The sequence below is a fragment of the Mycteria americana genome, chromosome 1 (genome assembly GCF_035582795.1).
Source record: "Mycteria americana isolate JAX WOST 10 ecotype Jacksonville Zoo and Gardens chromosome 1, USCA_MyAme_1.0, whole genome shotgun sequence".
NCBI lineage: Eukaryota > Metazoa > Chordata > Aves > Ciconiiformes > Ciconiidae > Mycteria > Mycteria americana.
The window spans coordinates 157,916,113-157,940,180 of NC_134365.1; the positions used below are offsets into that span (position 1 = coordinate 157,916,113).

Genomic DNA, 24,068 nt, shown 5'->3' on the forward strand with positions numbered 1-24,068 from the left:
TAGAAATACTTAATGAGTTTTTATTAGATTGGGCTTCTTGCAAAAATAGGCAGGGGAAATTTTAGAAGTGCCCTGTATAACCCCAGCTGTTCCTATTAATGTCAACAACAGCACAACGTTCAGTATTTCTGAAAAATCTCTGCAATACAAGAGTTTTTATAGATGAGCTTCTCTGTTCTAATTTGTTTATCAGTTTAGGAGTACATACAGAATCCAAAGTATACACAGGCTTCAAAAATATGTACATTGAACAGATCAAGGTAATACAACAGATAAACTATCACCTTCTGAAAATTTTATCCTCTATTTGCCAAAAGTAGTGACAAGGTTTAGAATGGGATACTCCTACCAAACATATCTGATGACTGCGGTTAGGTAAGCAATACTATTTTAAGCACTAAGAACAGAAAATCAGATTTATACATGTTGCATTGTACATTTACAGGACCTAATTATACTTGTAATAGAAAAGCCGAGAAAACGGATATTCCAAGCATGACAAAGGCTATATCTCTACTATTAAATCAAATGGACCTGGGCGAACTCTGGGCATTGAAGCCAGCTGGCATGGAAGAGAACTTGTTTAGAGCAGTAAAGACTCTTAGCCTCTGTAATGTGACAGCTGCATACAAACTGGTCCCTGGGACTTTCCAGCTTCAAAACCATGCCGGGGAATTCTCTGGAAGGAATCTAGATGGCACATGCCAAAGTCACGCCAGAGGACATTCTAATGGTTTGCTAGTACAGATGATTGCAGTGCAGCACCCGGGAAGTTGGACACCTCTTTCTGGTTTTCTAGAGCAGGTGTAGCCTCAGAGGCCATCAGAGTCCTAAGAGCTCACCAGAGGAGTTCTGGTACAGATCAATGTTAAAACTAAAGTTACATATTGGAAGAAGCAAACACAGGACAGAGTAAAAGTAATTCCAGGTTCCAAACAAAGGTTTTGGTGAAGCCCATGCCATTTACAGAAGGTCAGATAGTAGCCACAGACTTCTTTCAGATACATGGCATTACATTATAGTTAGCAAAGTCATTAACTCAAAATCATACTACTATAACTCACTATGCTGAAGAAAATCAGAAGATTATCCCCTCTACTACTGAAGACTACTGGAGACTATTTGCTTGTGGTACCACTCTAATTGAATACAGCACACTCATAGATGCCACGAAGTATAACTCAACATGATGGCTTTGACTTATGAGGTTCGAAATGCAATGAGTCTTAGGTTATTAAAAAAACACAAAACAACCACCAAAAGAACCTTTGTTTCATTAAAGTTGCCATAGCAATTCAAAAGCACGTCACATGTTTATGAGGGACACAACATTTTTGGGGAAGAATCTCTCCAGAAATTCTTTCCAATTTGGTGTGATGCAACTAGAGCCTATACAGGGAAACCTTCAAGAGTTGCCTGTTCTGATTTCAAATAAAGGTTGAAACTTAGGAATTCAGAACTGAGATGAAGGAAAGGGAAGGTATCACTAATTCTGAACTGAATAAAAAAAAATATTTTTCATTTATTTTCTAATTTAGGATAGGACACTATTTATGCTGTTTTTTATAAAATAAAGTGTATATGCTATATGGGAGAATATCTGTATATTTCAGAAAGCTCACATGTAACCAAGAAAGCCTGAAACAATAGCTCTAAGGTGTGAACTATCACATTAATCCCTGCGGATGCTACTTAACCTGCTGATTATGCTTTAGCATTAACAATTAAGCACCAAAGCATTCCTAAGAAAATAACTACATTATGAAATCTATCTAACAGCCTAGTCTTCTGGGAGAAAACAGACATTGATCTGAGTTTTTTCTAGAAGAGGAGACATTTGGACTCAAGTCCTCAAAAGCCCAAGATGGCTCTAATCAGTATCACACTGGTTAAAAGCCCCGCTTCCCGTCACTAACCTAGTGTACACATACAGACCCAGAACAGTGTTCCCAGCTATTACCTTCAAGCAGAGACAGATATTTCCCTACAAGATTATCTTAGACAGCTAACTATTTTGAAGGACAAAATTTAGGCTATACTCTTTTCTTTAGTATTTCCTACTGTCTATCCAGACAGCTTCCCACACAAAATACTTTGGGGACTAGGACCTGGAGGGCAGCAAGTTGAGCATGGGCCAACAATGTGCCCTTGCAGCAAAGAGGGCCATAGATTTCTTGGACTGCATTACCAGCAACCCTATGCACTGGTGAGAGCCCACCACTGTTGAGGCACCAGTTGCAGGCTCCCCAGTAAAAGAAAGACATGGACATATTGGAGTGAGTCCTGCAAAGGGGCTACAAAGATGATGAAGGGACTGGAGCATCTGTCGTACAAGGAGGGGTTGAGGGAGCTGCAACTCTTCAGCCTTGAGAAGAGAAGGCTTAGGCAGGTCTCACCAATGTGTGTAAATACTTGATGAGGGGAGTAAAGAAGACGGAGCCAGACTCTTCTCAGTGGTGCTCAGTGAAAGGACGAAAGACAATAGGCACAAACTGAAACACAGGAAATTCTGTTTAAACCTAATAAAAACCTTTTTTTTCTGTGCAGGTTGCCCAGTGAGTTTGTGGACTTTCCATCCTTGGAGATATGTTCCTGGGCAAGCTGCTGTAGCTGGCTCTGCTGTGAGCAGGGGGATTGGACTAGACAATCTCCCAAAGTGATTTCATGAAACCTATTATCAAGTAGAAAGTCTTTAAAAATATTTTTCCCTTCATTTTACCTGTAACATTGAAATAACATTACAAGTATGCTAAAAAATGCTGATCTACTTGCAACAACCTATTAAAAACATAAAATTTTAAAATTATACAAATGGATTAGAAAACCATAAGTCAGAATGTGAACTGATTCTGCACTACTGTTTTAAAGACCAATATAAAACGAACTGGGAGAAAGAGCTGCATTAATATCCCGGTGTAAAACTAGAGGCTGTGATCCTAGGAATGGAAGCACAACATGAACAAAGCTGTTCTCTGCAAAGGCTGAATGCCATATCTATTACTATATTGGGTAAACTCTGCTTCAAAAACTCAAAGTTGGTTATATAAATATTAAATTGGTCTCATTTTGACCATGTACACAAACACTTCTTTATGAATACTGAGTGTAACTGAGTGAATACTTGCTTTTAAGGAGTTTTTGATAAGATTGTCTGTGAATGCAATCCTTAACAGAAAGTGACAAGGAGAAGAGAAAATAAATTTTCTGAATACCCCATTTGAGACTGAGTGCTTATCAGAGATATAAGCTCCTGACCACAGGGAAGAGACAGGAGAGACTTGACATCAATGTTTATACTGTATTCTTGTTGAAGGCCTAAACATGCTTCACTATATGCTTTCTAAAAATCCTGAGCACCAAAACAATGTCAAGATACAAACAAACACAAAATATGCTTTCATTGATATGATTCGTAGTAATACATTGCATTCATACAGCAGTTGCAGACCTTATGGTGTTACATTCTGTTTCCTTTTCAAGCACACAATGCATTGGATTGCTTTACTTACTAGTAGTAGTAGCAGGACAATATCAGGATTATCACATGCACAGGCTACATGCATTGATGTCCAAAAATCCTCATCTTGATGATTTACATTTACTCCTCTGTCAATTAGAATTTCTGCAGCAAATGCATTATCGTAGCGGGCACACTAGAAGAAAGAAGAGCAGATTAGGGATGGTGTCTTATTCAGTGTACAACTGAACTTATTACATACAATTTTTGCTCTATTTAACATTTAAATTGAGCAGATGACGCACTGTAGCTAAACTGCTGTGTTTGTAGGGGACAACAGCTGATGATTCTATAGAAATAGTTTTGTAGAGACTACAAGTTCCATGTGCGTGATTCACAGAATCCCTTATTCCCTGTGAAAAAGCACTATATGAAATCTCCTGAAATCTACAGTGAAGATTAAGCTTTGTTTCTGTTCAATATTGTCATTCCAAATCAGTGCACAGGCATCAGTGCGTGATGATCACATCACGAGTAGTGGCATCTAAGTGTACGTACCCCCACACATAGACATGTCCGCACATCCATGAACTTCGGCCTTCTGTGCAGTTCATAGCAATAATACACGGCTCTCCATACCCACTCCTATTTCCAATCCACTAACTATACGGATTCCTTTTCAAGTATCTCTGGCAGACAAATACTCTGCACGCTAAGGGTGTGTTGAGGGCAGGGAGGGAGGCTGCATATGTGTGTGTGTGTGTGTTTGTATACTTTGTTTTGTTTTGATGATGGAGGTCACTAATTTTGGCAGAGAAGAAGAAACTGGCTTAGCCATCGTTTTGAGCTTACTCTTCTGTCTCATCTGTGACTTTTTATGGATGTGCTTATGGATAATACTTTAAAAGATAATCAGGGCAACCTAACTTAAGATCCTAACGCTGGCCTAACATACAATTTCAGTAACTCTTTAGAGAAGGATCCTCTCTCTTTCCCCACTGGAAAGAGGCTACAGGGAGACTACTTTTCTATATTAGATACTTAGATGCTTTGAATACAATGCTTAATATCTATGCCTCTTAAAATATTTAAAGCTGTGTAATATTTCTCTGTCCCAAAAAGCACACATATTCACTGAGAGTAGTGAAATCCGCAGATAATTTGCAAGTGAGGGTTAAACAATTTGTTATGTCTGTATCGCATGTGGAACCACACCATGGCATCCAGTTTGCTAACGTGTATTAATTTGGCATGGAAGCCAGGACACTGGAAGAAAAGGGGAAGAAGGAAAAGCACTTAACTAGATTCCCCTGTGAAGTCAAGACATAGCTGAGATATTCAGCTGAATGTAGGAGCCGCATGTACTACTGCAATCATAAATATAGGTAACTTGGAAGATGAAAATTAAACTCTATGAGGTTAAAAAGCAGTCCTGCTTTACATGATTTCCAAGCATACTGATCATTAAGTTATAGAACAGAAATTAAGTTCTGATGTATTTCCTTTAGCTTGTAAGTTATCTGACAGATCTAGAAACAGACAGAAGTTTTGTTTTGTTGCATCAGTATCATTCATTGTATCAGTAGTATAACTTACATTGAGCTGTTCAATGTTCAAATTTTAACAAATCAGAGATAAGACATTTTATAATACAGATCAAAATAATCTAATACTAATCACATTTTCAAGGCATTGTTAAGCAAAAAAATTTCTAGAGAGCTTCCATACAAAACAAATGACAGATGTCACTGAGCCATTTTCTGTATTAATAGTAGATATAGAGCCTCTTGTCATTAGTTACCAGTTTGAAAACAGCCTAGATTTGTAGCAGCAATTTAATTGCCACTGCTCCTTGATTCTTGTGTAATGGATTTTGTGAAGAATTGGGCAATCTCAGTCAAAGTTCCAGGAGAAAATTGGCACGCATATACTTTGTTACTAGGGCAGGTTGGGTGGTTGCCTGCGTGAATTGATATATCACTCTGTGCTTCCCAGTGAATGGACAACTGAGGCAAGTACTCTCTTTTTTGGTACTTCTCTCATGGAGTCTAATGAGAGTTCAGCGAATACCGTTGAAGCTCCTATGGCTTCCCTAAGATTCAACCATATTGGGATACTGTCTACAGAGAGCAACAGAATCTGTATTGAGTGTCACATTTGATTTTTTTTAGAAATACATCACATTTTGGAAGTTAACAGAAATGGAAAAAGAAAAAGGAATTATATAATGAATCAGGTTTTAAGTAAAATATGAAGATAAATATGTTTTCCATTCATTCTGGAATAAAAACATTTACCCTACAACTGGAAAGAATAAACACTGATCAGGCTCCCCTTTGGAGAAAGCAGCTTACATAGAATTATAGTGGTAAAACTAGCACTTAGAATGGATCTGAGTACATTTAAAAATATAATAAAGATGCATACTAAATTACTATACTGAGTTCTTGCTGGAAAATAAACTTGGCTTATCCATTTCCCTGTATCATGACTCTCTTCTCCTATCTGTATTCCTCCCAAATCGGGGTCAAATCGAAGTTTCATTGAAATCAGGTTTGCCCCTATCTCCAATAGGACCAGCATTTTCCTGTAAATGAATTATGAGTACTTACAAGTAACTCTGACTAAACTGAGGAAGTAGGTTACACACAGTTCTCTATTGAAAATTTCTTACTGCAGGAAGTTTTCCCTGCTTCTGAAGCATATGTGCGCCTGTGAAGCAGCAGACACCACTGGTGAGATACTGCTTGTGACAGTGAATTGGGGCGTGATGCAGAAGATCAAGAAACCTAAAAAGGCACAGTTCAACTGCAGATCTTATCTGCAGTTAAAAAGTGTGCATCAGCTGAACTAGACAAAGCAACCTAAAATCCCTAAAGATGGATTTTGCTCTCTTCTGTTTTAAAATGCCATCAGCCACACTGAAGATAAAGATTGTCTCCTAGGTCTTTCAGCACAGGATAAGATTTGGGATGTTTCAATTTTGGGAATCCCAAAGATAACATCTCATATGGGCTGCATTTTTAAGAGTGATTGAGCACATTTGCAGCAGGCAAATAGTTGGAGGAGAGAAAAGAGAACTTAAATTTTCTCTGTTCCAACTCATTACTGCACCCTTCCCTTACCTAGGCTTCTATTCCAAAGTCCTTGATAAGCAGCATGGCCATGGAAGATGGAAAATACAGATTAATTACATAAGGGAAATGCTACATCCTGCAAGAGCATGGTTGCAGGTGTGCTGGAGTCCAGTAATATCATAGGATCCTTTTTTTTGTCAAAAAATCACTCTATTTTGCGTATATACTCTGAGAAACTTAATCCAACTGTTCTAAAATGAAACACTCTGCCAGCAGACTTTTCACTAGATCTGTTATGCCCTTGTATTTGTGAAATCACATTTATTTTAGCAGCATTGTGCAACAAAGTTGGATCCAAACATCTTAAAACAGTTTCACATAGAATAGAAAGCATGTCTGCAACTGAAGCATCACAGACCAAAGTAAAGGATCATAAGACTTAGGAATTTATGATGAGTTTTTCCATTGGCTTCAGCAAAGCCAAAAGTTTACCTCTGCAGTATTTTCCTTCTGTCTGCCTGTCAGTCCTTCTTCTACATGCCCTTACATCTTGCTTCTCTTTTGGTCATTGTATACAAATTGTTTTCCTTTTATCTTTCAGTTACTTAATATAAATTGCTGTGCAAATAATTATAAACTAAATGCAGAAAATGTGTTAAATATCCACATGTAGGAAATTGGTGCAAGAAAATATGCACAAAAACAAAAGGAAAAATGTTACATCATGGTGTTTTTCCTATAGGACGTGTGAATCTCTGAACCATATAATTCTACCTTCGGAATCAAGCAGTATTCCCTTTGTTCTTTCTTACTGCACAGATAATTTATAAATAAAACATTTCATTCTACTTTGTTAGTTACCATTCCTATGACATGATCCATCCTTTTGTAAGCAAGTTGAAAACGACCATTTATTTCACACGCATAGCTGGATGCAATCATAACCACCGTGGAGGGCAGTGTAGATAAAAAATTATTGCTAAGCCTTTCTTTTTGTTAATATGTCCAATCTGCTACTCAGTATCCCACCATATTTGGCCACAGTCACTAACACTAATCTTCAATCACTCTTACCAGATGGAGCAAGGAGCCTCCTGAGGAAACAAGTGTATGAGGGTCAGCACCATCCTTCAGTAGCCGTAGCACTGAAATATCAAAGAAAAGACGAACAAGAATTAATGCAGCAATATACCTAATTCTGAGCTGTTAATAGGTTGATTCATCATCTTCATTAAGAGATTTAATAATATATGCAAACCTCACGGATAACATTTGCAAAACTATTATGTCAGCATTTCCCATCTCATCTATTTTAATGGCTAAGCCTGGAAGCAAAGGACCTTTGATAATGATGTTAAATATGAACAGTATCAAGGACTTCTCAAGCGGACAGATGAGCATGTCAGCTCTGTACGTAGGAGAGGGGAGGGGAGAGCTAGAAGAGAGACCCTGTCTCAAGGTCACAATCACCTGATTAGTTCATTTGGGAACAAAATCACAGTCAACTGGTTTTATTTTACTCTGCAGACTTCCCATGAGATTTGTTGGCTTTTTCAGTAAATAATTGAAACTAGTGTCCATAACTTACATCACATGAAATTAATCATCATGACAAAGCTAAACGATCTGCACTCAATTTAACCTTTCCATTGCATTGTCAGATCACTGACGCAGCATAATTCTTAAAATTATATTCGTAGTCAAACTCCACTCCCAGTTACATGTATCAAATCCCTTTGAAATGAAAACAAGACTTATAAACGCAAGGAAAACCACAACCCTTCATATTGGTGTTCACTCAAGTGTGAAAATTCAGCACTTTTTCCCCATGGTCTTTATTGCCTTTATAACCTTTTCACTCGGAATCAAAGCATTGACTAATTTATGCTACCAGTGTTCATTCCTGGAACAGAATTGCACAGTAATAATGCCAGATGTTATCAGGGAATCCACACCAGCACTGCAACCCTGTCTTCACTAAACTGGTATGAAGAACCCTTCTAAAAGGCCTCCCTCCAGGAGAATAACTGCCAATAATGTTCCCTGTGTAGGAACACAGCTGGCTCTGCCTCCATCATCTGGAAATCCTGGTTTTAATTCCTAGTTAAGATTCCTGGATGGAGTTGCGCAAAGGTCTGCAAAGAAATTTTAAGTTCTGAGTACCCCAGAAATCCATTCCACTGCAGTGTCTGTCTTACAGGAGGGCCATAAATTTGTCTCAAGGCTCTTCTAACTTCTGTGAATCTGCGAAGAGACTCATGTACACCATCTCCTCCTTATACATGCATTTTTTAATGTGTTTTCTTTCTCCCTAGAATATCTTGCAACTCCATTTTCACTGTACATTTAAACTTCTTACAGTATTCAAACATTCAGTTGACCTATCTGAAAGGGGTCATTTTTCTTTTAAAATATTGTCAATTTACACAAGCAATGTTTTCTGAAAGTGTTGAATCATTTTTGACCAGATGCCCTAGAAAAATTCAGCCTAAGAAAGAAAATTTGGCTAAATGGTTGCAAGCCTGTAAAATTAAAGTAAAAGACTGGGCATCATCATTACTAAATACTTCACACATAATAAATATTGGTATATTGGACCGTTATTTATAATAGTTATACAAATCCATTTAATCTTTTGCTCTTTTTTAAACTTTGAAAATCAAACATCAGTTCAAACCATTCTATAAATTTGTATTTTATGAATAGTTCCATGGTACCTATTTCTCCTCACCAAAGGTTTTGCTTCATTTAATTTATATAACTATAGAAGACTTCTATGTTCTGGCAAATGCCACTTTGAAAGGTAACTGCTATTAGGAGTCACTGTTGTCCCCAGCATGTCCGCCAGAAGTAGAAGTGGAACATTAAGTAACATGGAATAAATGAACTGTACAACAACTGCCAAGCAAGATGAAAAGCACTGAAGCAGAGTGGGAGGGTGGAGAAAAATTTACAAATTTTCATAACCTTGGAGGAACGACATGGATGAATGACAAAAAGCAATGTATTTCTTCCTGTTCTCAGATCCACAAATCCAATACTGAAGTACAAAATTGTCCTCATCTAGACAGAAACGATTAAAATTAAAGGTTCAGAACTAAGTTCCTTCCTTCATTTAATACCTAAATTGCTGACCACATATGGAGATGCTTCCTCTACCTCAGGTTTTAGTGAATAAAGACATTATTGTAAATCCTCCCTCTTTAAATAGATGTGCAACTATATCCTCCTCTAGATTTAATATTTTCAATGTTCCTATGTTATGCCGTTTCTTTTGCAGGCCAGAAAATACGAATTCCATATCACAGAAGATTTCTTAAGGCTCCGAAAGTAATTTCACTCTGCCAATCCCATCAGGATTTCACCTGAACAAATTAACACTCCAAGTTGTTCCCCTTCCTCCATCCCTGCTTTTCAGGGTAAAAAAAATAAACTCCACCCATTTCAGTCTCTCAGCCACTTAATACAGAGCTTTTATGTAGCGTTCTTTCTTAGGGACTCTCTGTGTAGGTTAAAAATGTGAACTATGGCTTGGTTCCACCTGCAATGATAGTCTCATTTGCAAATATGGGAATTAAGGCAGATAGTCCTTAAAAGTGTGATTTGCAGAAATTATTAAACTGCTATAATTCTGTTCTCAAGGAGGTTTTAACTGATGACATCAATGAGAGCATATAATTCTTTGAAAACACCATCTTTGTGGTGTATTCTCACAGACTGCACTGCTGTCAAAAGGGGGAAGGCATGTTATCCACTGCATGGCCCACTCTTCCCTTGTGCCAGCTCTCCCCACCTATGCAGCTGCACATTCAACTGGACCAGTAAGTCTCTTCTTTGTTTTTTCTTTTCTTTTCTCTTTCTCCTGGCAGACTTAGTTTTCAGCCCCATCAATGTGGCTGACCGCATAGCTCCATAAGCACCAGCACAGAGGATACAAATGCACACATTCTGTGGAGGCAGAGAAGCACACTGCGTTTTGGTGGCAGAAGTCTTACATTGACTAAGGCTGATAATGAAATAACATCCTCAGTCTGTGTTTCTACAAGATGGGATAATCCAATTAAGCAGTCAACCAAAAGGGTCTGTTCCGTTCCCCCATTCGCAAAAGGACTGACACATCATTTACCTCTGGCTACTTCTGCATCTGGGAACTGACTCTAATGGCACAAAATAACCCCAGCAAAAATAAAATGCAGAGTTTCTTGTTGGGTCATTGAGGTGAACTCAATCATCAAGAGTCTTGGCATCACCAAAACTGGCTCTTGGGTAGGTCCTTCCAAGCAAAGACAGAGGATGAAGACCTCTCTCTTTTGGCAGGAGAGAAGGTCACATACGGGAAGGTCAGAGGGTTGGGAAACTGCATTTCTAAAAATATTCCACAAGAATTTCATCTGGAGCCTAAAATAGTAACCAAGTGACAGAAAGAGCTTGGTTATAGACAAGAGCTTGGTATACACCAAGCTTCTACTTGGGTATAGAAAATATGGACAATTTATTGAATCTCTTCCTTCCATCAAGCCCCCAAAGACTTGGTTCTTATAGAGAAGCTATGCAAAATGAAGTAATGCCTTTACAGATCCATTTAGCAACACCTTGCTGTTGAAACCAGAAAATGACAGACCATTTCTAGATCTGAGATTGAAATTCATAAGAATGACTGGTTTTGCCTTGCTTTTTTTCCCCCCAGCAAAGTAGACCAAGATTACAGTATAAAGAATTAATAAGTAAACTGCAATCTTAAAGTAGAATATTAAATAATTATGACCATAAACAAATGGTCAAGTCACATACAAAAAATTAGGGTAAGTGGATAAAAGCTCTGTAGTTCTTTTCTTTGTCTGGTTTATTTTTCCTCATTATCACATGTAGCATAATCAGTGCTTCAGAAAATTCATGTCACAAAGACTACCAGGGCAAGATATGCAAACTCTCCCTTCAAACAGGCAAGAGTCTTTGTTCTGAATCAGGATTATGTGCTACATTCCTCTGCATATAAAGACAAGTAAAAACATTCCTCTTTCCTTGAATTCATCCCCCCTGCAAAACACAATAAAAAAGAAAATAAAGAAAAGAAGATCACAAAAGCAAAATCCCCCTCCCAAGTATGCAACTCACTTAGGTCATTCACTTAAGACTTTACTGGTCAGTAGAAAAATCAACTTATTTTCATTTTTTCCTTTTGATAGAACTACTCTAGTTACTGCTAGTAATTTGGGATGAATTGCCCTAATGAGGACAGAAAATCATAGATAACTATATTCCAGAAATGCTATATATCTCTTAATTAATGCAATTTTTAAGGAAATTTTCACAAGACTTTCTTTTAAAACTTGGGTTTTTTTGTAATCTTTCATGGAAGAGAAGTCTCCAGAAAAGATGAGGAGACTGCAAACAGGCTTTAAGGCAGGAAGCTGACATTCACTTGAAAAAAACCTGAGATTAAAATTTTCAGTAAACTCTCAAACCCTTTCTTTGTGTGTATAAACAGGTCCATCCATTCTCTGATGTCTTTCAGATTTGACACACAAAATTATCAACTACTTAAAGCAGAATTTTGCACCTAATTTCCTATCTAATAAAGGTGTTTTAGAAAGCGTTGAAGTTATAAAGTCTCAGCAGTAAAGAAAGATAATAATCAAGATAGCTTTTTACATATGCCTGATGTTACAATTTTAACTAAATGATTCCAGTGAGCTGAATAGCTTTCCACACTCCATTGACTGTATTGACTAGATTGTGACTTATTATGTAGCCTTATAATCCAGCAAAGACAGTATTGCCGTGCCTGTTACCAGCCACACGTCTTGTACTAACTTCGCATGCGGTACTAGGGCTGTTAAGGCTTACTTCATCTGCGCTTGTCTTGGCTTGCTTGGAGTTTTGTTTTAACTTTTTTAGCTGTTACAGCAACTGGCTAATGACAAGGTGACAATTACCTAACACATTTTAGTTTTGTTTAGCTTTGTATAACTGTGCCGTGTAATGTGTTAAGAATTTTGATATATACAGCAATAATCTATGACCTTATATGCTGCAGACAAAAGGAGTACAGATCTGAAGTGACAGCAGAGCCTGGAAGGTTAATTCAGAGGGCCCAGGGCTATCAATAACTCACCAGTGATCAGCTACTGATGGTAATGCAAACTTAGGAGCTGGGCAATGTTGCATTCACAGCAAACCCAGTTTTAGTAGTAACAGAAAAGACAAAAAAAGTGCCTAACATATGTAAAACTTAACCGTTGGCCATCTGCTGTGCTGGATATAGAGTACCAGTATATGTTTCTATTAATCGTTCCTCTGGGGAGTAGCAGCTAGCTAGTGTAAACTTTGTTCCTGTTAACATCTATTTTTGTTCTCTTTAGTTTAGCCGGAATAACTCTAGCTGGAAGGCTTTACTTGTTCATTATGTGCAGAAACATGACTTACTGCAGAAGCCTAGCTAAGACCATGCTGTTGCTGGAATGGATTATTCCATTCCCCTCCTGCCTCAGGCTGCATGTTTCTGCCACTTGCCTCTCGCTGGCACAAGGCAAAGATTAGTTTTCAACTAGATCAACAATCTGGGAATGTGGCACTGGGTAATGGCTACGAATAGGGAGAATGAGGTAGCCACCACTTTCAGCAACAGCTGAAAGCAGTTTGGGCATAAACTGACCATGAAATTAAACCACTGAAGGAAGAGAAATAGCATACTTCCACCCCTTCCACTTCCACCAGTTAAGGAATGTCATATTTTGCCCTTTACTCCTTCCATAGTCAGACCTTTGGTCCAACGCTGGCATCTTAAACTCTGTATAGATGTGCCACTCAGAATTCTTGCCACCTTCATGCCTCTTTAGTACTCTTTTCTTATTCCTCAGTAGTCACTCTGTACTTTCAGCTTGTACCAAAGGTACTTATGAGGATCTGCTATACACCTCAGCAGCATATGAGAACAGATGAATGCCAGTCTCTGGAAAGTTATTCTTAACCAGAACAGCAAATGAAATCAAGCAAGATGTCATCAATTTTTGGTTAATGCAATCTTAGAAAAACATTTACCTCACACCTTTGCTATGATTAGTTTAAAATTAAATTTTAAAATCCAAGTACCACTGTTGGCAATTTAATCATTCTTTTAAGTTGTCTTGTTTACCTAACAAACACATTTACAGTAGCAATACTGTTACCACATCATTACTGATGCAATAGCTGATGCACTCTTTCAAAGCAAGCTCTACCCATCAGTTGACAGTGGTTATTCAGAGCCATCATGCCCTTAATGGGCTTTTCAAACAACTGATTTGTAATCCTACTGCTTTTTCCATACTCGAAATATTTCCAGCGATCACTGGCAACATCTGTCAAACTTGTTCAAACCTCATCTTCTCATTTTCTGAAGAACTCTTGGAAATAAATTCCCACCTTTGCTGCATAAAGATTAAAGACCACAAACCATAAAGGAAATATGCACAACATTTGGACAGCTAAGTGTTATGCCATTCACAGAATGAAGAAATGAAGAGAGGAAAATTACTTTTTCCATACTGGCTGAATTTGAGAACATTAGCCTTGCATATCCAAGCTATACTGTCCACTGTTTGAACAGAGCACTGATGAGGATAGGGCTGATACTTCCATCCTCCCTGGCAGAGCTCCCACAGTTTATAATTTTTTCAGGCAGCCAGGAATCAGATTACCGTGACCCTAAAGCAACTGAGCCATTGATTCTCTGCTGCATTTAAAAGTGTGATGTGAATTGTCAGGCTGATTCCTGAGCTCCATTCAACACAGCATTACCTTTAAAAGAAATAAACCAAGCCACCAATGAAACAGACTGACAGAGGTAGTCCTACAGCCCTAGATGACACCTCTCCCCAGCTTTAATGTTAGGCCCAGATCAAAACACACCTTAGTTCTATCCCATGCTCTCTTTGCACAGAAATCAGTCAGACCCCAGGCTCGGAAGCAGTTGAGGGGCTCAATCACTCCAGTGTGGGAGCGAATATCAAGCAGCACAGGTAGGCACATGAGAAGATAGGTCCCTTCCTTTCTGCCTAGTCTTCTGCTACTTTCCCACCAGGCCTTGCACCCTCAACTATGATACGTCCATGCCCAGGCATTCAGCAAAACTGACAGCTTCCTGCCAATGCCCTGTCACTCTGGAGGCTGAGGGCACAGCCCTCCTGTTGCCTGAGGTACCTTGAACTGGAAAACCACATAAAAAATAATGGTTATGTCTCTGGGCCACACAGACACTAAGTCAAATTCCAACGAGATCTGTGAGGAGGGTCACAGTTCCCTCAGTGGGGCAGATATTTCTATCACTGTAGATGTAGCCAGAATAATTTATGAGTTTGGGGACTACAATTATTTAATAACTGCTGCAGGCAACTTCTTCTGCAGGCAAATTCCCCCTCTTTCATTTCATTTTTATATACATGAAATTTAATGCAGTCTGTGCCTCCACTGGAAAATATTAAGGCCACAAATCTAATGGCCTAAAAAATGCTAGTGTGTGCCTCTTACGGTGCCCTTACAGGCACCTTTTAGTGCTAGTGTGTGCCTCTTACGGTCTATCTTACGATACAAATTAACTTATGTCCTTACACAAAAGTGACAATGGGCAGCAGTCGAACGTGACACGCCCGAGTTAAGTTGTGTTATGGCAGGCAAAGCATCTCTGTTTTTAAGACTCTGAAAAGACACAGATTCACATGGAAAAGCAGTGTAGACTCTGAAATAATTTCAGAGGAACAAGATTTAAAAATAAGTGGGTCACATTACCTAATAACTCCATCTGATTTCTCTCTCTTTTTCCTTTTTTGTAGGATATTTATTCCTAAAGTCTTCTTTTCTTTCTTTTTCAGTTCACAGTATCCACCTCCTTCCTGCTTTATAGTTACTCTTTCAAATAGAAGAACCCTAATTTACACCATTTACTTGCAAATATGTACACTGACGATATCTAGAGCGATGTGGAAAAACAGTGGTGTAAATCGCAGTAATTTATAGAAGATTGGAAGTAGCCATTCAGTTCTATGGACCAAAGATATTGCTGCAAGGGGCACGCCCAGGGTCACTAGGTGATGGTGGTGATCCCTTGTTTTGCCTCCGTTTTGAATTATAATTATAATTTGAATTATAATTCTTCCAGAGTTAGAGCTTTGGCCAGGTCACAGGGAGAAAAATGCTGTGGTAAGGTCTTACTTGTTTATAAAGCTGTCATTTTACCTCACTGTAACTAAGACCTGTATACATTACAGAGCTGTTGCTAAAATGATTCAACACCACCTCACAAAATAACACATGCTTAGCTAAAAAAAATGCTTCTATCATCATAGCTGATAGCACAGCAGGGGTTTTGCCAGCATAGCTACTTCCCAGGCCAAAATAGCTGTGTCATCAAAAACCAGTAGCACAGACCTGACTGAATTCTGAATTTGTGTTAGTGAGATAAAATTACAGTAAAAACAAAGCTTTTTAAAATTTACCATAAGATAAATACTCTAAAATTAACCTTAGGGGAAAGTAGTTGATCATACAGTAAACTCAAATATGGCTTTTCTCAAAGCTTTCACTTCCAACTAGCTTTTGTAAGTTATTTATTTCAAGGTTAAAAAGATGGAAAAAAAAAAGGAACCTAATATCTTAGCATTTAAGTCACCTATTGCATTCTGTATACATATTTTATCTGTCTCCCATGTGTGGGTTTTCCTGGAGGTCCTGACAAAGGTGACTAAAAACAGCAGGAACATCATCAGCAGGCTACAGTCGGTTATTACAAAGGCTCACACCCCACTGGGTTCACCTTAGAAATATGTATCAATTTGAAAGCTCTTAAAATTACCACTGTAATTTTTATGCTAACTTTCCTGATACAGACACATCTGATTGTACAGCCAAATGTTTGTAGAATTGAAGAAAAGTTTCAGATCTTTACAATATTTTACCAAATATGTTAAATTTATTTCAGACTTTGCAGCTTTCCAATCCTATAGTCATTAAATGATAAATACTAAAACACACATCAGCAAAATAAGTAATTCTGTGGTCAGTAGCTTAATTTGAAAACCATTGCCATCCCATGCTTTTCCCTAGTGTAACAGTAAAAGTTAAAGAATTTGCATACAACACAAATTTTCTGCTGAATAGACTGTACACCCCCTCGGTTTCACCCATCATTTATGTTGATCCTATGCCAACATTACTTAATTGGCATAAATCAAATTACTGCTGACATATTCCATATGAAGCAAGATTCAGTCCCTCTTTTAACTCTCACACCATGCAGAGCAAGTTTATGCCAGCTGGTTTAGAAGCCGTGTAAGCAAGTCATTATGATTTGTATTAGAGATCTTCAAGGATAACAGGCTATTATCCTGCTTAGCAGCTGCTAAATGGTACTAATTACCAGCTGTAGACCACTGGCTGTTAGATTCTGTGTGTATAGTGGAATTCCCAGGGTGTGCACACGGAAGCAAACTTAAACCAAGCAGTATAGAACAAACTAGGGACATTGGCCATCCATGCATTAATCCAAAACAGTCGCGCATGTGGCATATGAGTGACCAGAGCTATGAAGGAAATGTCTGGTTCCAGGAATATCTCACCACTTGACATATGTGGCTCAGGCACCACCTTTCACAGGCTGCAAACTGTGACAGTTTACATTCTCAAAATCGGAGCTGCTTCCCTCCTGTTCATGCTTCCATTCACACACTCCTGTCCTCAAGCTTGCACAGCAGTGCCACACGTCACTCTGCCATGAGCTGGTATGGGGAGCTAAAGCAGCTGAAGGCTAACCTTATGAAAGACAGCTTCCAGATGGTTTAGCCCCCTGACTCACTTCAAGATGAGCATAAAGATAGGAGGACAAAAGGACAGTACAGAAGCAGAGCAGGACAGACAGGGGAGCAACCAATGGCAACCTCAATCTTAGCTTAGTTTTAAACTGTGTTAGAAACACACCTTGCAAGTGTCATTTGGTATTGTATGTATCCTTACGCTACTGTCAAAATTATGTCAGTGGCTCCAAGACGCCTGCGTATTCCCTTTCCTTTCTTTGCATCAGCCCCATCAGCTGTGCAACAGGTAGGTGAATCAGTTTAGACAGCTGACAGAATTTAACTGCTGATTTTAGGGGTTGATTCATTCTGTCTTGGATCAGTTTGCTGAACTGACTTCCCCTGCAGCCACACAATTGCTAAATCTGATACAAAGAGCGTGCAGCGAGAACAGTGGTAGGAACAGGATCATAAAAATATGAATTAAAATTTCTGAATTAGAAAATAGAGCACTGGTGTAACATCCAATGAGCACAGAGCTGTACCAGCATAAGCAAATATTTTATTGATATAACTTGATTCTCTAGTGAGAAATGCACTGACCTCACTACCTACTACCTACTACCTACCAGTACCTCCCTACTGGTGTAAAGACACCCCTGTGAGAGTCAGCAGTACAATTTAAATTAAAACAGTGTGACTGGAGTGATACAATTCTTTTTTAGGCAAATCATGACACATACAGGGCCACTACGGGGCGTAATCAATATAATACCCCCAAACTTTTAATATACAGACAACTATAACTACATAAACAAACAATACAGAACTGATACATTTAAAAATGCATTTTAAAAATTTAAAAATTTAAAAAATTTTTTAAATTTAAAAAATACGGTTGGGCTCGATGATCTTAAAGGTCTTTTCCAACCTATACGATTCTGTGATTCTGTGAAAAACCCCATCATTTTAAGTGTTCCAAATAAGGAATATTGCATGCTTCATTTGGCAGATATTGCTATCTAAAAGAGTTTTCTTCATCATCTAAATACAACCTATGTATTTCTTTGATTTTATTTACACCTATCTTGCTGTATCTACTATTGATTTCATTTACACCTGCCTTGCTGTATCTACTAAATCCAAGCCAATTCCTTCCCAAATTTGGTATTTATGTGTTGCAGATACTCTGTAGATTAATATGGCTACAATCCAATTCCCCTTAAAATAATCTGTGTTCTAATTTTATCATTAAATAGGTGCTGGAAGTGGCCACCAGGTCACAATATACTGTCATTCATTAATAATACTTGCCCTTATCCTATGGGGTAGCTCTCAAATTTCTACTCACAAATCGCATCAATCAGTCTGCTAGTTTTCCTTGTTTTCTTCCCTCTCCAGACTTCAAACTCTCTTTCAGATGATTCCACAATAGAACACTAATTCATTAAGACGTTCTAGGAGAGCAAGCCTGAAGCCAATTCCTGCACCCCAAAACCAGTACCATGCTCTTTACTACTACCTTTCGCTTAAAGAACTTATATCCAGTTTGGGTCACAACACTGGATGTTGGATGCCATGCAGTTGTCAGGGCCCTGCGAGCACCGAGGACCTCCCTGCCCTGCCCACCCCCGGGTCTTCCCCACCCTGCCCACGGCCCAGGACCCCATGTCAGCCCTTCGGGGCCGTCAGCCCTGCCCTAGTGACACCACAGCCCAGCTGCCCACAGCCCTGCCCTGCCCAGCCACAGGCCCCAAGCCCCACCGAGCTAGGCCCACCTGCAGACCCATGCCCTGGCCCGGCCTTGGCCCGTCCCTGTCCCCACAGCCTGCCTGGCCATCCCAGGGCTGTCTCTGGCCCTGGTTCCCCCCACCGGGCCTGATCCTGACCCTACCCACAGGTTGATGTCCTGGCTCCACCGTGGCCTGTCCCCAGGGAGATGCCTTGATGCCCGGGGCTGGGGCTGCCCCGGTGCCCCCCGGCTGCCTGGATCCTGGCTGGGGCGGCAGGACAGGCCCTGGCTGCCAGGCCCTGCCCGCCTGCCCCGGGGAGGCCCCCACGCTCCCAGTGGCCCAACTTGCAGGGAGCAGCTGGCCCTCGTGGTGCCCTTACAGCATTTACCTATATTTAATTAAATTCTAACAAACTATCACCTCCAGAAGGACTTCCAGTCCCGCTCACACTTCCATAGACTTCATGGGGGCAGAATCACATCTCTGCTGTTCCACCCTGGCACTTTGAATGTCCACGTAATCAAGTTTTTCTGATTAAAATCCTTTTTATCCATATACATCATTTTTAGCACATTAGGATTTGTGTGCTGTGAAACGTTTTCTGGTTGAGCTACATTCTGCTGTATGGTAAATTTCAAACTATCAACACACTTCAGTCTATTGATACCAGCACCCTTTTTCAGACATCTCAGAGATGGTCAAGAGACGTGAAGAGCTGTGTAGAGCACTGTGCACACATGTAGTCGTTCCCCTCTTCACATTTACAGAGTTTCAAAATGGAGAGAAGTTGGATTTTGGTGTATACATGTCACACTCATAATTTTTATTTTTCAACAATATCAGCATTCAGTCACAGTCCTTTGCAATTTGCAAAAACCAACTGAGAATAACACACTAAACTTTTTAGTGGTTCTTTTCCACTTCACAATGCGCACCCACACCTCTCAATTTCAGTTTTTTCCTAACATAAAGCACGAGGTTTGCAAAGCCTAATGACTCCTTGCACATATGGACAGCATGAGACACATCCTCCTGTTGCAGATGATGGAACAGGGTCTGCTTTTCTGGTCAGCTCAAGGATGGGATCACCACACAGAGACACATCCAGAAAATTGAGCTTCTGGAAAGACAGTGTGGAGCTCCTCCTACTCTTCAGCTACCTGCTAAGCATAGCTGACTGAGAGACTGATCAGTGAGGTCTGGAGAGACTACCCCGTGCTATGCAAACAGCCAGGATCACTGCGGGAAAGCAGGATATGGGATCCTGTCACATCAGTCTCCCATATAAACATGAATATAAAAAGCACACATGCTGCATGAATACTTCAGTTTGGGCAAGCTCTTCAAGTATTTCCTTATACTCCTATTCAGCACTTATTGCATTGATTGCAACATGCTGGTTACCAAGTCCTTCTATTAGCCTGTGCATGACAAACAACAAATATGAACATTTTTCACAATTTGGTCAGTTGTCACAGGTCTTTATAGAAAATAGCTACATCTCTTTTCTGTATAGTTCTATATCTTGCCTGTGCATCTAGCTCAAAGAAGTTTTCATTCCTCATTACTTGTTTTCCAAAACTTTGATTTGGCTGAATTGCTGCATTCTTGAAATGCATTATACTTTTCCCAGTGGTAATCCAAGCAGCTTATATCCACTAGTCTCCAAATCTTCTTTATTCTTCTCTAATTTTGAGTCAGCTCTTTCCATCCAAAGCGCAGGGACATGAAGGGTCTGACAGTTATAGCTAGAGCTTCTCTCACATCTTGGCTCCCAAAATCCCAGCCTTCAAGGAATTCTTTCACGCTTAGCAAAGGGCAGGCTTGTCACATTTCATAATGTAACACAACAACTTTTGTAACCTTTGTCCATTTCTGACAAGGGCCCAAATATTAGCTTCACACTTGCCTGCTGGGTATTCTTTGCACAGACTAGGTGTCTTCTATCAGTAGTAACTACAACAAAGGTGCAACAGTAAGGCAACTCTTAAGCGTCCTAATGACACTAATAAGGGTCTTGTCTCAATTAAATTTGTTATAACACATACTGGAAACTTTATTAGACTCCCTGATAGCTGACGGATGACCTGGATGTCCTGCAAGGAGAGCAAATTGCCCAGACAGGTCCGCATAATCTCCTCCAGTCAGTGCTGCTCTGAATGTGCAAGCTCAGCCTCCTGGAAATCATCCTGCTTCCACTCACTCTTATCCTACAGCTGTTTCTCTATGCTTGCAAGTTCAGTGCATTCTGGCTAACGCCTTCATTTTCCCACATCAGTGACAGCAACCACCAGCACTACGAATATGCCAACAACAAAGAACACCTGAAAAATCAGTAATGACCACATAATCACCCTAAGAACAACAGATCACATGTATAAAGCCAGCATAGAAGGAAAGAGCTATCATAAACTTGAAGCCTGTGACTACCACTTTCTTAAAACCACCTCAGAATAAGCGAAGAAAAACACCTCTATGTATCCACTTTAAGGCTATCACACTTGGGCAGCTGAAGATTGCAGCAATGTAGACTTCACCTGATTTCAACGTTCAGTATTTGAAATACAAAAATCATACAGGGACACAGGGGACTGAAACGACAGATTTATAGCAGTTCATCCAAATGTAGTTTCCAACCAGAGACAAACTTGAAGCACAAACAGTTCTGCATTCAGTATCGCCAAGCTCACAGATGGCTAAGCCTGCACACCAACCTTATGTAGGGTGAACCTACACTGGGTTACCAGTGAAGCATTTGAGGATCTGGGGAACCTAGGATGAGATGTAGGAGAAACAGACCCTCTGCCTCGTATTTAATACTCAATGCCTCTTCTTTGACACCAGTAAGCGTCTAGAAGGGCCAAACTATCATGTCAAAGCTGGGGCAACCAGTAAACCACAAAGCAAATTTTGCTTCACTTATGCTTTACTTAAGCTTTTACAGGTATGGACTGTCACAGTATGGACTGCAGTTATAGGCCAGCACGGAGAGGACAAAATTATACTCACACAGCACCTGGCATAATCATGTCTTTTTCATAGCTTATGGAAAGCAAAAGTGACATACAAGTTGATGGTTTAATTTGGCTTTGAAGTAGAATTATCAGTTGTTCCCCATAGGAATCTCTCTGCTTTGCTTAGTCTGTTCCTGCACTACAATAGTAAGAGCTGCCTTAGTTCAATACCCTAGTTAGCTCAGTCCTCTCCAAAATTCAGCATGATGTTGGACTACAGACCTCCTGAGACCTCTTCCAGCCTGATCGATTTTACAGCTTCATGAATTCAGCAATCTTGATGTGAACAAGGGGAAGGAGCAACCAACACATCATCTGACAGAAGAGTGCCTCTCAGTTCTGAGTCATACCACTGAGTCCATGTCCATATGGAGCCACATGGTAGGTTTGGGCTGCAGTGATGAGCTACAACTACAAGGTTCAAGCTTCCCAAGTGATATGCAATGCCACACTTTCTCATTTGCTCAATCTATGCACCTGACATGTATCTGGCACATAAAGCTGATAAATCAGGGAGAAGCCAGCAAGAACCCTGCGCTAGAAGTGCCTAAGTTACTAATAGAGAAAGTTACCTAAGTTACCAATATGGAGAAAGAGATGAGGACTAATCCAGGAGAACCTACATGTATATAATCAAAATCATGTATACAGAGAAAGAGTGGGATAATAAAGTAATGCTCCTACAAGCATCAGTAGAACTATATATACTTGGACTTTACATCTGTCCTTTTCTGTCCAACTTGTATCATTACAAATATTTGTACCATAGGATTTTTAGGGAGAGGTTTAAAAGTAACAACAGTCCAACGTTCATCCCATATAGGAACCGAGTGAAGCCAGTGAAGTTCAGATGGCGATTATTAAAAGGTTTGATAGCTGGTGCCCTCTTATAGGATGCCCCCTTAGTAGACTAAGAAACAAAGCAGCAGTTCAAATTTCACACAGATGCTTCCAGCTTTAAGAATACTTCAAGTCATATTTTCTGTACTGTGAATAGGTAAATGTGGAAGTCTAGAAAAAACTACTACTATATGCCAACAATAGTTGTGATTGCTAAAATCTGGAGCACAGACCCTAGCTCAATGATTTAATGCAGCAGCTGTCATGTTTGCCTTTTGAGTCTGAATGTAATCAAAACCCTAAGCAGTGCACGGTGTGAGAAATTACCTCCAGCAACCACCTCATTGTTTGCCCTGTAAAATGACAGTGTGTACTGCTTCAAGGTCACATATACGCTACACTGTAATAGAGAGTCACTGGAAAGAAACATGGTAAGAAAGCAGTATGCAGCCCCAGGCTGACTGTCTGAATTCTACCTTGAACCTTTTACATATGCTTAAAATCCTTGTTTAAAGCTGGACATTCAGAAATATTGCCAATTTCACCTTAACTACTCACCTTCCCACCTCCATTCTTGGATGCAATTCACACAGAAACACAAGCTAAATTATCCATTCCCTTAGATTCATTGATTGTATTCTTACAAGCTTCAGTTCCTCCACTGTAATAACCTGTTACTGTGATGGCTGCAAATAACAACAATCAAGAAAAATCAGTTGTCTATTCATTATGCCATATAACCTTTTTATTCATTTCTCTCTCATAGCTATAGAGCTTGTTCACTGTCAACTTGAAGTGCAAAAGGTTTTAACAGCTAAAAAGCCTTGCAGACTGAGTTAAGATGATACCTCAGTGTACTGAGTAAAAAGAATACTCCAATAGAGAATAGAAAGATGACTCAGAGAATAGAAAGATGACTGAAATAATAAGCAGTATATATACTTTGTGTTTAGAATTTTTATTGAGGAAGAAAAACTACTAGGCACCATACAAGTAAACCTGGCTCTGCCTCTGATATATTTGTGTTTTTACTGGGAAAGGTACTACAATTCAGGCAGAAGGAAAGAGCAGAGTAACAGAAAAAGCCCAAGGAGACAGGACTTAGCAATTAAAAACATAATTTGCTACATTTAGTGGCTCTGGCTATATTCATTTAGTTCTACCTTCAGAGCTTCTAGAGG

The 24,068-nt window shown here is 39.5% G+C and overlaps 1 protein-coding gene across 1 annotated transcript in view; it reads right to left on the bottom strand.

Moving 5' to 3' along the window:
* Positions 1-24,068, bottom strand: part of MYO16 (myosin XVI) — a 404,772-nt gene that overhangs the window by 260,659 nt on the left and 120,045 nt on the right. Inside the window, exons 3-4 of the mRNA XM_075525989.1 lie at positions 7,609-7,679; positions 3,510-3,653 (exon numbers count right to left, since the gene is read on the bottom strand). Coding sequence (XP_075382104.1) covers positions 3,510-3,653; positions 7,609-7,679 — 215 coding nt within the window. The remainder of the gene's footprint in view (positions 1-3,509; positions 3,654-7,608; positions 7,680-24,068) is intronic.